Here is a 15,254-nt window from a genome sequence, read left to right on the forward strand (position 1 = left end):
TTCTTTTTTTTTTTTTTAAAGTAGTTGTGGTGCTGACAACTACCTATGGTGATGAAAAGGTGGGGGATATGAGCCTACTGGGTCCGAGCTGACACATTGATGATAGCTGCTGTGCACTCAGAATTCAGGAGAGAAACGGAATAGAGCGTGCATGCCATTGCTTGTCAAAGAGACTTTACAGTTTAATCCTCCAGAGGTGTGCACTCTCACCTACTTAATCTCTTCCTGGTACACAAAGACACAGGGGGCCCTTCTCATGTACATGGCTGTGCATTCCCTTGTTGTGCTGGGGCCTGCAGGTATCACTCCAGAAAGCCATCCATGGATTTCTCTTTCCAACTCCATGTTCAGTGTCTGGACCATTGGCAGTCTTTGTTTCACATGTCGTGGATACATTTGCCCCAAGGACTTGGCAGATGCTAGCAAATCAAGCAGTTTCTGGAGCTGGCTGCTCAACCTGGGTCCGCTCAGAACTGTTTCCTCTGCCCACTCATTCTGATGGCTTTGCTTGACTGCCATTGGCAGCCATGGAATGAATCAAGGAGGATGTTGGGTATAGATCCTCTGCGACTTGAACAAGTTGTGAGATCTCTCAGATACACGACCTCTTCCTGAATAAAACGGAGTTTGTAGAAGACACACCCATAGCCTCATGAAGGTGAAGTTACTAACAGTAACAGTGTAGTTGTTTTCTCGTGACCTTTCAGAATGTCTTTACACCCCAACCACATACTTTCTTGAATACCAACTCACTATGTCATTTCCTTCCCTTTCCAAACACAGGAGTAGATGACCTAGCTCCTGTCCCTGCCGTGCTTGTCTGTGGGAGGTGGTAGATGGTTGCCAAGTGCTCTGCCCCGCCTCCCTGGCGGTTACTTTTCTACTCCCCCTAAGGTGGAGACAGGAAGGCTAGATGTTCTTCACAGACTTAACCTTCTGGCAAAAGTGCTGCCGGAGGGTCAGGCTTCCTCTGCCCTTATTCTGTTCCTGGCTCTCATCCCTTCCCCTAGCCCTCTTAGCCTTGGGCTCAAAAGTGCACCCTGCCTGTGGGTAGCCTTCTCCAGCCCCTCCTTCAGTGTAGGGAGCTGGGGAAGAGGGGCTATTTCCTTCTAACCTGGCTCTGACATTAGAATGGAACCAGCAGGGGGTCAAGTGGCTTGGTACCAGGCCAGCTGAGCCTCTCTGCCTTCTCTTTTAAAGTTCACTGTCTGCAAAACCCAGGAGGTTCCTGCTTTCTACCCGCACAGGCTTCTGGTGGAATTTTCCACATGCTGGGAAGTGAGCCTTTTCAACGTGATCCGTTTTCAACACATACACTTCAGAGCTATTTTTAAAAGTGGAAGTACCCCGGACCAGCACAAGTTGCTTCATGCCGGGAGTACCATTGTTCCAACAGTTTTAAACTGGGAAGGTGGCTTGTAAGCAACTTGACCTGTTGTAACCTGATGCCAGGGAAAAGCCAAATGCTTTCTCTGACTGGAACTGGGTGCCTGTGCACACTAGGCACTTTAATACTGAGCCATCCTCCCAGGTCTTCAACACTACTTTCTGAGTCACCTCACGGACCGGTAGACTGCACCTAAGACTTTTTTTTTTTCCTATGGGAACCTCTTATTAAGGTAATTGATCAGACGAGCAGGTACGTTCAACTCTTGACTTAAAGGCTGCTTGCAGTTAAGCACAGCTATTTGAAGGAGCGGTCCTTGTGCTGGGGTTTCCCTAAGTACTTAGTAGGGATCCCTAGTATGGCTTAGTTTCTGTTACTCTATGGTGCATAAATCCAGTCATTAAAGATTAAAGTGGTGCCTTTATGTGCACTAATTGCCTTTATGTGCACCAATTGTCTCAATCATGGGATTTTTTTTTTTCAAGCACACTTTCCAGTTACTTTGATTTTCAAACTAGTCATACTCAATTCTTCATCGAGAAGCAACATACATGCAGCTTGCCAAGTGGGGTTGTTCGAGAAACAGTTACTCTGGTTATTTTAAACACCTAGCATGTGCCTGTGCAGGTGCCGGTGTGGATGCTTGTGTGTACACACACATCTGTTTTCAAGACCAGGTCTCTGTCTTAGTTAGGGCTCCATTGCTGTGAAGAGACACCATGGCAAGGCATGCCCCAGGCAACTCTTATAAAGGCCAACCTTTCATTGGGGCTGGCTTGCAGGTTCAGAGGTCCAGTCCATTACCATCAAGGCGGGAAGCGTTGGCAGTGTCCAGGCAGACGTGGTGCTGGAGACGCGTGGTGTTTGACCTGCAGGTAGCAGAAGGAGACTGATGTTGGACATAGCTTGTGCATTTCGGATCTCAGAGACCACAGTGATACACTTCCTCCAACAAGGCCACCGCTGCTTCAACAAGGCCACACCTCCTAATAGCACCACTCCCTATGAGCCTACGGGGGAGGGGGGAGGAGGGGGGACAATTTCATTCAGACCACACAGTTTCTTGCTGATACAGCCAGGCTGGCTGGACAGCCAGTGATTCCCTTAGGATTATGAATGTGAGGTACCACACTTGGGTTATTTACGTGGGTGCTGAGGATTGAACTCATAGCCTCGTGCTTGTCCAAACAGCACTTCACTAACAGGTTGAGCTCCCTAACCCTATATATGTAGAAAAGAAATTTTTAGGTTTCTCTAGAGCCCAAACAAAAATTCTTTAGGATGAATTCAGTTTGTACCTTTACAACTCAGTGTCTGAACACCTTGGAGGATCAATTTAAAATGAAGCAATTATCTGCCCAGGGGATGGAATTGAGATTCCTTTTGAAATAATTCAAATATTTTGTTATTTTCTTTTTCAGTGACACAGGGACAACCCCTCCAGAGAGTGGTATTTTTGGATTCATGATCAACTTCTCTGCATTTCTTGGTAAGTAGAATTATGCACCACTTTAAGAAACTAAGATTTTTTTTTAAACAAAATTATGTATAGTTTTGTTATACTTCTACAATGAGGCTATACACCTAGTAATCTGAGGCAGAATTTTAAGAGGTACTTTTTTCTTTTTTTGTTTTTTTTTTGAGACAGGATTTCTCTGTATAGCCCTGGCTGTCCCAGAACTCACTTTGTAGACCAGGCTGGTCTCGAACTCAGAAATCCGCCTGCCTCTGCCTCCCGAGTGCTGGGATTAAAGGCGTGCGCCACTACACCCAGCTAAGAGGTACTTTTAAACCACAAATTTCTGAAATGGAGTCAAAATTTTTATTCTATCTAATGTGGTGCACACCTTTAATCTTATTACTCAGTGGGCAGAGACAGGCAGATCTCTGACCTCAAGGCCAGCCTGGTTTACAGAGTGAGTTCTGGGACATCCAGAGTTACACAGAGAAATCCAGTCTGAAAAACAAAACAAAACAAACAAACAAACCCAAACTAACCAACCAACCAACCAAAAAAACCTCCCCAAACCAAAAAACCCCCAACAAACAAACATACAAAACTCCCCAAAACAAAAAGATTTATTTATTTATTTATTTATTTATTTATTTATTTATTTATTTATTGGTTTTTCGGGACAGGGTTTCTCTGTGTAGCCCTGGCTGTCCTGGAACTTACTCTGTAGACCAGGCTGGCCTCAAACTCAGAAATCCACCTGCCTCTGCCTCCCGAGTGCTGGGATTAAAGGCGTGCGCAAGATTTATTTTTATTCCTTGTGTCTGTGTGCCTGCACCAATGTGCACGTGTTAGGATATGTAGTTTTTACTATTTGTGTGTAGACACAAACATGTGTGTGTCAGTGCCCTGGGGAGCTAGGGGAGGGGGTCAAACCCATTAGAGTTACAATCCCTTGTGAGTCACTCAGTTGAGTGCTGGGGTCTGAACTCTAGGCATTGGATAGAAAAATGTATTTATTCTTCTCTCATAAATACATCCTGACCACAGTTCTTCCTCACTCCAGTCCTCCCAGTCACCACCCCAACCTCCCCTCCCCCCCAGATCCACTGCACCTCAGTTTCCCATTAGAAAAAGAGCAGGTACCCCAGGGATATCAACTGAGCATGGTATAACAAGATTAATAGCCAGAAACTGTAAACAACCTAGATGTCCCTCAACTGGAGAATGGATAAATACAATGTGCTACATTTATGCAGTGGAGTATTCAGCTGTCAAAAAAAAAATAAAAATAATAAGGAAATTTGCAATCAAATGGATGGAACTAGGAAAAAAAAAATCATCCTAAGTGAAGTAACCCAGACCCAGAAAGACAAATATGCTATGTACTCACCTATAAATGGATATTAGCTGTTATATAAAGGATAATCGTGCTACAGTCCACATACCCAGAGCGCCTAAGGAACAAGGAGGGCTATGGCAGGGGCGTCGGGGCAAGCATGGATTTCCCTGGGAAGGGGAACTAGAACAGATTTTGTGGGTGGACTGGGGACGGGTAGAGATGGGGACACATGGGGATGGGAGCAGAAGGGACAGAGTATGGGGGGGCAACTTTAATAGGGGGGACTTGGAGGGCTATGGGAAAACCTAGTGCAGTGGAAATTTCCCTGAATCTATGAGAGTGACCCTAGTGAGGACTCCTAGTGGTGGACAATAAGGAACCTGAACTGGCCGCCTTCCATAACCAGGCAAGGCTTTGAGTGTTGGGATTGAGACACCAACTCAGCCACAAAACCTTTGACCTGCAACAAGCATTCTTAACCACTGAGCCACCTCTCTAACCCTGAAATGGATTTTCAGTGTAATTTAGTTTTTTTAAAAACTGTGTCTAGCCAAGTCACTTGTGTAATCCAGCGCAGAAGGCAGTGTTGGAAAATGTGTTTTGAGGGGCAGCTTGTGTGGCCTCATCTGAGGTCAGAAGTGTGCCCCTGAGCTACCCCACAGATCTACTCAGGGAATACATGGTGCGAATATGCACTTGGAGCCAGGGTGTTATGCACTTGGAGCCAGGGTATAGCTCAGTGGTAGAACACTTGCTTGGCATGTGGGCAGTACTAGGTTTGATCCTCAGAACCTAAATTAAAATCAAACCAAACCAGTGTAGGAGACTTGGATGTTTTCTATATATTGAGAACTGCTGATCTGCTAGGGGAAATGGAAAATGGTAAAACCAAGCCAGTTTGTATCTAGTATGATTTGTTTGTTTGTTTGTTTTCAATAATTCAGATGCACTGTAGAAGCAGTTGCCTGGATGCAATCCTGACTTGAGTTAATTAGTGTAATACACACTGATTCCAGTTGCTTTGCCATTGATTCAAAACTCAGTCTTCTACCAGAGGATCTGAGGATACAGGTGTCAGATGTGGGACTCAGGCCTTCCTTTATCCTCTCTGGTGAACCATCAGGGCCTATTGTATAACCAACACTCTCTGGGAATCCCATTGAGGGAGTGCCCCACCCCCACCCCCTTTTTTAAAAAAAGAGACTTATTATTAGTACACTGTAACTGTACAGATGGTTGTGAGCCACATTCTGGCCCCGCTCGCTCCAGCCCAAAGATTTGTTTATTGTTATATGTAAGTACACTGTAGCTGACTTCAGACACACCAGAAGAGGGCGTCAGATCTCTCATTACGGATGGTTGTGAGCCACCATGTGGTTGTCAGGACCTCTGGAAGAGCAGTCAGTGCTCCTAACCACTGAGCCATCTCTCCAGCCCTGGTTTGTACAACTTGATAGAATGTTTCACTTGCTCACCCACTGGGGGTAAGAAAGATGAGGAGAAAGAAATACAGGGTGGTCTAGGCCCAGGGCCTGTTTATGTGTCTTTGAAACCAGACTTAGAGGCACAAGTAATTGTTTTACTGCAATCAGTGGTCGAACGAACCTTCAGTTCTCCCTCCTGAGCCTTCTAGAGGCTGGGAATATAGCCATGTGCCACCACAACTTGCTGGCCTCCTTTTTATTTACTTAAGGCTTTTACTTTTTAAAATTTTGAGATAAGGCCCAGTATGGCCTTAACTATGTCAATACATATAAAGTCCACCTCATCCTAACGAGGGACATGTGTGCTGTACATTTTAAAGGCTGACCAGAAGAAAATTTGTAATATTTACAGTGGACAGGATTCTGGCATGCCTGAATGTGTCAGAGCCGTAACAATTTAAACCCAAGGGGATGGGCTGGTGAGATGGCTCAGCGGGTAAGAGCACCTGACTGCTCTTCCAAAGGTCCTGAGTTCAAATCCCAGCAACCACATAGTGGCTCATAACCATCCGTAACAAGATCTGACTCCCTCTTCTGGAGTATCTGAAGGCAGCTACAGTGTACTTACATATAATAAATAAATAATAAATAAATCTTCAAAAAAAATCTTAAAAAAAAAAAATTAAACCCAAGGGGATAATTGAGAGCAATAAGGTTGTGCACATCCCAGAGGACACACAGACAGACAAAAGGCAGTTTTTAGAAGACTGAAGTTGTAAGTCCTTTTGGGGGGGACACCAATTAAAGATTCTAGTTTTCACTCACGTGTTAGAGGGCTGGTTATTTAAAAAGTATGTATATGGTTACTCTCCCACCTCAGCAAATGATCTCAGTATTATAAAAAAATAAAACGTGCTCTGAAAACATGCCCCAAACCTACAAATCAGGGATGCTAATCAAGCATTGTTTCTGGTTGGAAAACCCAGGGAACAACGTGGAAATCCATCTATAAGAGAAGGGTGAAGCAGAGATAGGACCTCACAAACCTGTAGAGAAACCTCCCAAAAACATCACAGTGGAGACTGTGATTTCGCAGTGACCGGGAAGAATCTTCACGGTACACTGTTAAGTGAGAAAAGCAAGTCATAGTGTGACACGTGGAGTGGAATGGCCTTTACATGGAAATAGCCAAGACTCTGTGTGTGTGTGTGTGTGTGTGTGTGTCCACTGCATGGGGCAGAGAATAATGGGAAGAGCAAAATGTGTTGCAATTAGGACGTTCCTCCCCCCAACCCCCAGTCCCTGTGCTGGGAATCAAAACGCTCACATGTGTTCTTGTGGTTCATTAAAAGAGTCAAGTAATCAGACCATGCCCCTGTTTTTCAGGCGCAGCTACGATGTACACAAGATACAAGATAGTGGAGAAGCAGAATGAGACCTGTTACTTCAGCACTCCCGTGTTTAACTTGGTGTCGTTGGTGCTTGGATTGGTGGGATGCATCGGAATGGGCATCGTAGCCAACTTCCAGGTACGGCCTGAGTGCGCTGGGTGTGCGAGGGGCAAAGAGTCCACATGTGTATGCTGGCAAGAAGCTAGCTTGTGCTGAGAGAGCCGTGGGATAGTCAGTGGATTAGGATTTGCTGGATTTTTAACATGATTGTCAACCTTGCTTTGCTTGGGAATTGGGAGAGAAGGGGTTTATATTTGCAAGATGAGAGCATATGCCTGAGAGGGTGAGATAGGCTCAGCGCTGCCCCCTCTTAATTTTTTTTTTTTCTTTTTTCGAGACAGGGTTTCTCTGTCTAGCCCTGGCTGTCCTGGAACTCACTTTGTAGACCAGGCTGGCCTTGAACTCAGAAATCTGCCTGCCTCTGCCTCCCAAGTGCAGGGATTAAAGGTGTGCGCCACCACTGCCTGGCCCTCTTCATTTTTTTTAAAGAGATATTTTACCCCGTAGCTGGCCCAACTTGGCTTGGAACTCTCACGCACACATGCATGCACATATGCACTCAGACACGACCGCACATGCATATTTTAACCTTAAAACTATTAATGCTGAGTTCTCCCTGCCTCAGCCTTCTAAGTGCAGAGACTGCAGGCATGAAGTACCATAGCTGGCTTCGCGGTTCATATTCTTGCAGTCTGAAGCAAGAGCTATTTTAGCTTTGTAACCAGTTTTCCTCAGTGTTTATGATGCTACCATTGGATAAAATTTGTCTGGTATTCAAAGAGAAGCACCTGGCCTCTCCCTTTTGTGGGTAAAGACTCCGTCTGTGGAGGTGAAATCATTTGTTCAGCTTTATTCCGTGGAATTAGTCTGCACTGCCACAATACAGCCCCTTTCCCAGTGACCATACATTTTTTAATTTGTAGATTCCTGCTCATCCCACCACCTTTTGCAAGAAAGTGATCTGTCTACAGAGAGCTATTTCATATCTTAGAAAAATCCATTGGACTTTGTGTTCACACTACTGATAGTACCCAGCTCATAAGACTGTTGCAAGGATTCGGGGAGAGAACCCATGTAAAGTAGCCAGTAGTCCATACTTAGGGGCCATCCTCGTCATAGCCACTACGAGGGTCCTGCACTCTTTTTTTTTTTTTTTTTTTTTTGTTGTTGTTTTTCGAAACAGGGTTTCTCTGTATAGCCCTGGCTGTCCTGGAACTCACCTGCTTGTGGACGTTGTACATCGTGGTGCGGAGCCTAGTGCGCACCACGATGTACAACGTCCACAAGCAGAGCGTATGAATATAAATTGTTCAGTGGGAGGGTAGTGAATATTTTATCAATCACTTTATCCCTGGGAAAACATCATGAGACGTAAGTGTTCCTTTTAAATAATAAAGGACAGACTTTATAAGGAAAATATAGATGTTTACATAGTAGAAAATATAGGTGTTTACATAATGAATTTTCTTTTTCATTCTCCTTTAAGGCTTCCATGAGGTAAGTCTTTACAAAACCCAGATGTACGATCTTTATAACTTGCATGGGAGTCAACTCTCTACCTTGTCTTCAGGCACACCAGAAGAGGGCATCAGATCCCATTACAGATGGTTGTGAGCCACCATGTGGTTGCTGGGAATTGAACTCAGGACCTCTGGAAGAGCAGTCAGTGCTCCTAACCACTGAGCCATCTCTCTGGTCCTACTGTCTACCTTGTCAATGCTGCCAGAAATGGTCCCTCACTTTAGCATGCAATAAGCTGTGGACCCAGAGAAGAATCTGAGCTATGAGGCCAGGAGAGAGAGGAGGCCCTGGTAGTTTTTGATCATACAAATTCTACGGACGAGATGTTCATAACTCGATTCCCCGACAGGGTGGGCAGGTCACTGTCCCAGTGTTTGCCTCATTTGTTATCTCTTCTGCCAGTGCTTCATCGTCTCTCCAGAGGTTTTCTTTGTGAAATTGTCCTTTGAAATGATAACATAGCATGATGACGTGTTAAGTAGAACAAAGCTGAGCAATCAGGAGATTGCTCTGACTACTGAGTAAGTACCTCTGTGTAAGCATGAGGGCTGAGTTTAAAATCTCTAAGACCGAGCTGGAGTGATGGCTCAGAGGTTAAGAACACTGACTGCTCTTCTAGAGGTCTTGAGTTTAATTCCCAGCAACCACATGGTGGCTCCCAACCATCTCTAACTGGGGATCCAGTTCTCTCTTTTGGTGTTTTGAAGACAGCTACAATGTATTCATTCATATACATAAAATAAATCTTTAAGAACAAAACCGTAAACTATGGACCTTGTGACACATGCCTTTGATCCCAGGATTTGGGGAGGCAGAGACAGGCAGATTTCTGTGAGTTCAAGACCTGCCTGGTCTATAAAGCAAGTTCTGGACAATTGGGGCTGTTATATAGAGAAACTCTATCTTGAAAAACTAAAAATCAATAAACGAGGCAAGCAAGCAAGCAAGCAAGCAAGCAAGCAAGCAAGCAAGCAAGCAAGCAAGCAAGCCTTAACCAAACAGAACTGGGGGGCTGGTGAGATGACTCAGTGGGTAAGAGCACCCAACTGCTCTTCCAAAGGTCCAGAGTTCAAATCCCAGCAACCACATGGTGGCTCATAACCATCCTTAACAAGATCCCTCTTCTGGAGTGTCTGAAGATAGCTATAGTGTACTTAGATATAATTAAAAAAAAAAAAAAAAAAACAGAACTGTAAACCCTTGTAAGCCAGGGCTCATCAGATGAAAGACCTTTCATGTAGGAGGAAACTGACTTCCAAAGTTCCTCTGTTCATGTACCAAGGGATGCATATGTGAGAGATGTTCATTACAGCCACCCCCGCCCCAGGTTTAACCCTCTTAGGATTCTAGTATTTTCTGTGCCTTTTTGCCTTGAAACTTGCAAAAAGTTCCTAACAATGAGTCCAGAGAATATGCCAAATTTCCATCTCATCCCCCCAAAATTCATGTCTGACCTAAGAACTATTCCCCCTTTAAAAGACAGGCACTGGAGATGTATGTAGCTCAGTTGGTAGATGGTTTGCTTGGCATGTGCACCCTAGCTAAGTTCTGGGCATGGTGTAAGCCTGCCTATGGCACTCTGAAGGTAGAGTCAGGGGGATACAAATTTCAAGGTCCTCAGCTACAGAGAGAGTTTGAGGCCAGCCTGGGCTACATGAAACTATTTTAAAAAGGGGGTGGAGGGAGTGATTTTTGAGAGATCTTACTATGTAGCCCAGGCTGGTCTTGAACACTTGATTCCTCCCTCCTTGTTTTCCTGTGTGTTAATGATAGAGCACATCTTTCATTGTGAAGACAACACATCAGACATGCAAGGGACTTTTAGTATGACCATGGTAGGGTAAATGTTCCCAGGGAGACTACAAAGCTTTGGAATTTAGCTCCAGAAGGGTGTGTCCAGATGGTCAGGGCAGAGGAAAGAAATTTTCTCATCAAATTCAGGATGTCTATTCAAATATAAAAAAGTGGAAAGTACCAAAATTCTGATTATTCCTGAAAGTGACCATTTAGCAGAAGATGCATTAGTTTCTATTTTGACCTCGCCCAAATATGGCTCACATCCAAGCATCAAACAAGGATTTGTTTCTTTTCATTGTTTAAAAATATTTTTAAACTGTGGTAAGACATACATAATATAGAATTTTCACCTTAAACACTTTTCTATCATTCAGTGATTATATTCCTAAATTCTGTAAGTACTTAAAAGGTGCACAAGTATTTTAAGACATAGAAAGTCCCTTACTTTTTCATATATAACTATATCTATATGCCCATGTTAGAGGTCCTAGGTATAGAAAGCAGCATGATGCATTGTAGACCGTGGCTGCAATTGCGCCTAGTCCTCATGGTGACCCTCCTGCCTCACCTTGACTTCTAAGTGCAATTTTTATGGGAAAAGCTTCTCTATGGTCTTCACAGAATTGATGATAGATGAAGACAGAGGCTCTAATTACTGTACGGTCACAAACTCACGGTGGAGTTAGGATTCCGGGGTGATTGTGGAACAGCTTGAGCAGTTGGCGTTAATCAGAAGCTGGAGGCTTTTCTTTTGCTACTCTTAGATGGCCTCTTCATTGGTCCCTGAGGACCAATGGCTTGTGGAGATTCTCAGCCTACGGGTCTTGATCCCTTTGGGGGTTGAATAAGATTCTTCATCGGGGTCACCAAAGACCATCAGAGAACACAGAGTTTATGGCTGGGGGCCACTACAACATGAGGAACTGGATTTAAGGGTCACAGCATCAGGGATGCTGAGCACCACTGCCTTAGAGCTTCCCCGAGTGAGGGAGTGAGGGAGTGCTGGTGACTGAGGTTGGTTAGCACTTTCCCACTGAGTGCTCTGTGCTCTCCACAGGAGTTAGCTGTGCCCGTGGTCCACGATGGAGGTGCGCTTCTGGCTTTCGTCTGCGGGGTGATGTACACACTCCTGCAGTCGATCATCTCCTACAAATCCTGTCCCCAGTGGAACAGTCCCACCACGTGCCATGCCAGGATGGCCATCTCCGCTGTTTCGTGCGCAGCTGTCATCCCCAGTATCCTTTTCACGTGTCTGTTGTAAACAAAAATGCGGCGAGGGAGAAGGAAGATTGTTCTAACTTCCGGCCACAGCAGTAGCTAAAGTAGGGACCGGACCGCTTAAGTGAGGTCTTTGCAGTGCGGCAGAGACTCACGGAGTATGGCATGGGTAAGTGGGGGTTTATAGCTAGGGAACAGCTTGGGGTCACTGGGTAGAAGAGAACTAGGAAGAAAACATGAAGTGGCTAAGCTTCCCTGATGGGATTCTTGCACAAGACACTTCAGGGAAATCAGGCAGCCTTGTGGGTGGAGGGACGGTGAAGGAGGGGGGCGGGACTCAGATAACCAGAGAGATCACACCAATGGCGAGGCAGTTGGATTACCAGGTTTGGTGTCACTGTGACAATATTCCTGACACAATCAACCGAAGGGGAAGGCTTGGTTTCGGTTTACTGTTTCTGAGTCTACAGTCCACGGTCGACCGATCCACGTGCTCAGGCAGAATATTATGACAACCAGAGCGTGTGGGGCAGAATTTTTTCACCTCATTATGAACAGGAAAGAGAAAGCAAAAGATAGAGGGGAGGAAGGGGCTAAGGGAAGGGAGAGAAACAGGAACAGGAGAAGGAGGTGGGGGGGAGAAGTCAGGGCCATGATGCCCCCAGCCCTGGCTCAAGGACCTACCCCTAGATATCTACTTCTTCCAGGTAAGTCCCAGCTCTCCCCCAATAGTGTCCCCATTTGGGGACAAGCTCGCAAGCTGACACATGAACCTTTGGGAGTGGGATGGAGACATTTTAGAGTTAAATGTCTTAGCAACTTTCCTACTGCCATGAGAAGACACAACTTGTAGAGGAAAGAGTTTAATGGGAGCTTACAGTTTCAGAGAGTTAGAGTCAATGATTGTCACGGTGGGGACCATGGCAGCAGGCAGGCAGCAGGCAGGCAGGCAGGCAGGCAGGCAGGCAGCAACCCAGAGGCACAGAGGCAGTAGCTGAGAATTTTCGTCTTGGCCCACAATGACGAGGCAGAGGGAGCACACTGCGAATGGCACAGACTTTTGAAACTTCAAAGCCACTGGGTGTGGTGGCGCACGCCTTTAATCCCAGCACTCGGGAGGCAGAGGCAGGTGGATTTCTGAGTTGGAGGCCAGCCTGGTCTACAGAGTGAGTTCCAGGACAGCCAGGGCTACACAGAGAAACCCTGTCTCAAAAAAAAAAAAAAAAAAAGAAACTTCAAAGCCACTGGGTGTGGTGGCGCACGCCTTTAATCCCAGCACTCGGGAGGCAGAGGCAGGTGGATTTCTGAGTTGGAGGCCAGCCTGGTCTACAGAGTGAGTTCCAGGACAGCCAGGGCTACACAGAGAAACCCTGTCTCAAAAAAAAAAAAAAAAAGCCGGGAGCACTTGAGACTGTTTGCTTTCCTCCCTCAGGGGTCCGTTTCACAAGACATGAAAATATGTAACTTTGTAGTGCTTGGTTAAAGACATCAAATATTGGCATTGTAATTAAAGAAATGAGCTTTGCGGCAGCCCAAGAGCCCAGACTCGGTGCCCGCTGGGGATAGGAGAGTTTGTCTTACTGACCTGTACTAAGGGATTTCATTATAAATTTCTATTGCTCGTGACCTACGTCGACCCAAATTACGTTTAGCCTGTTTGTGGTCTCGGATCTTGTTTTCAGTATGAAATTCACTTCATTTTCTACTTTTGCAGTGAAGAAGGAAATGAGTATTTAATTGTGTTTATGGATTTCGACCTAAAGGAAACGAAAGATGTCCAGACATGGTGGCACATGCCTGTAATTCTAGCGCTTGATATGCATAGGCAGGAGGGCCAGCCTGGACCTGTGGGGCTGACATCCTAAGAAAGACCCTTGTCCTTCAATCCCAGCACTGAGAGGCAGAGACAGGAGGATCTCTGAGGTGGAGGCCAGCCTGGTCTGCAGAGAGTTCCAGGACAGCCAGGGCAACATAGAGAAACCCTGTCTTGGAAAACCAAATGAAATGAAACCAAATACTCTTTTTCCTCTATTGGGTTGCCCTGCCCAGCACTGATAGGAGGACTTCTACCTCGTCTTATTCCATCTTGTTTTATCCTCGTTGTTGTCTCTTGGAGGCCTGCTCTTTTCTGAAGGGAAATGGGGGTGGGAGTGGATCAGGGAGGGGAGGGAGGAGAAACTGCAGTTGGGGATGCATTGTATGAGAGAAGAATCTATTTTCAATAGAAAAGAAAAGAAAGCTAAATATCCCCTCCCCAATTCGTTCGTGTGTGTGTGTGTGTGTGTGTGTGTGTGTGTGTGTTTTGTTTGTTTGAGACAGGGTCTTGTTATATAAGTCAGGCTGGCCAGGAGTCAACCTGTTTTAGCCTGTCAAGTGCTGTGACTGCTGGTATGTGTGATCACAACTGCCTCCCTTTATTGTCTTTAATGGAGTATTTAAACCAAGAAAACGAAACTGATCTGGTATTTCTTTCTTTCTTTTTTCTTTTTAAAGATTTATTTATTATTATGTCTAAGTACATTGTAGCTGTCCTCAGACACATCAGAAGAGGGTGTCAGATCTCATTACAGATGATTGTGAGCCACTATGTGGTTGTTGAGAACTCAGGACCTTTGGAAGAGCAGTCAGTGCTTTTAACTACTGAGCCATCTCTCCACCCCACTCCCACCCCCCGTGATCTGGTATTTCAAGGGTGGAAAATTCATCATCTTTTGATCTTATGCAGGAAGAAAAAAAAAAAAGATGGTGTTTTGTAAGCAATGTAGGCCAGGTCATGGTATGCAGTGGTCAAACTTTAGAATATGTCATGTCCTTCCAAACTCTAACCTCTGTTTTTCTCCTGAAATAGAAGTGATACCAGATAGACTAAGTGTGCAATTTTGCTTTTGTTTTTTATCTCTTACTGTTTTGACAAAGAATCTTATTTGTAGCCCAGGCTAGCCACAAGTTTGTAGCAATCCTTGCTATCTCAGTCTCCTGAGTGCTGGCATCCCAGGCATATGCCACCTAGCTGGCTCCCTCCTCCCAGTGTTGGGGAAAATTTTAATTATAAAGTTTACTGTCAGTGAGGAACTGAGTCCTGACCCTGAGAAATGTACTACCAAATGGCATGCCTTTCTTCTAAGACAATCCCGTCCCCATTTCCTTGTTCTGTTAATAGTTTGAAAGATGTTCATACTTTTCTCAAAATAGAGTTCCTCAAATCTTCAGCTCATGTTCCCAGCCGAGTGAATAAGTGGAATCTGTCATGCTGTTAAGTTTCTCGTGTAGGAACTCTTCCTTTGCTTCCAGCTCTGAGGCAAACCTCTCCATTCTAAAACCAGAGAGTCACAGGACACAGGGACATTTCAGCTTCAGTTTACCTTCCATCATTTCCAGGAGGCTCACACTCTTAGCCAAGCCCACGGGTCAGAGACCAAAGGCAGCCTCTGTATGTCCCCGAAACAGGCTGACCTGAGTGAAGTCAACACACTTCCTTGTAAAAGAGTCTCTGGCCTCAAGCTTTTCTATGGTAGTAGTGCCTCTCTGGAAAGACCTTAAAGGCTCCTTACAATGCCCATGCTTCTTAATATTTGTATGACACAAAACAGCCTCATTGACTCCTGAAGAAATTGGGCCACCTAATGAGGCCAGTCCTCCCCTCCCCTCCCCTCCCCTCCCC

General features: G+C 45.3%; 1 protein-coding gene across 1 annotated transcript in view; it reads left to right on the plus strand.

The window, feature by feature from the left end:
• Positions 1–15,254, plus strand: part of Dram1 (DNA damage regulated autophagy modulator 1) — a 34,180-nt gene that overhangs the window by 8,315 nt on the left and 10,611 nt on the right. The window contains exons 2-4 of the mRNA XM_021205660.1: positions 2,809–2,876; positions 6,993–7,135; positions 11,433–11,610. Of these exons, the coding sequence (XP_021061319.1) occupies positions 2,809–2,876; positions 6,993–7,135; positions 11,433–11,610 (389 nt within the window). The remainder of the gene's footprint in view (positions 1–2,808; positions 2,877–6,992; positions 7,136–11,432; positions 11,611–15,254) is intronic.

Source organism: Mus pahari, chromosome 9, assembly GCF_900095145.1.
Source record: "Mus pahari chromosome 9, PAHARI_EIJ_v1.1, whole genome shotgun sequence".
Taxonomy (NCBI): domain Eukaryota; kingdom Metazoa; phylum Chordata; class Mammalia; order Rodentia; family Muridae; genus Mus; species Mus pahari.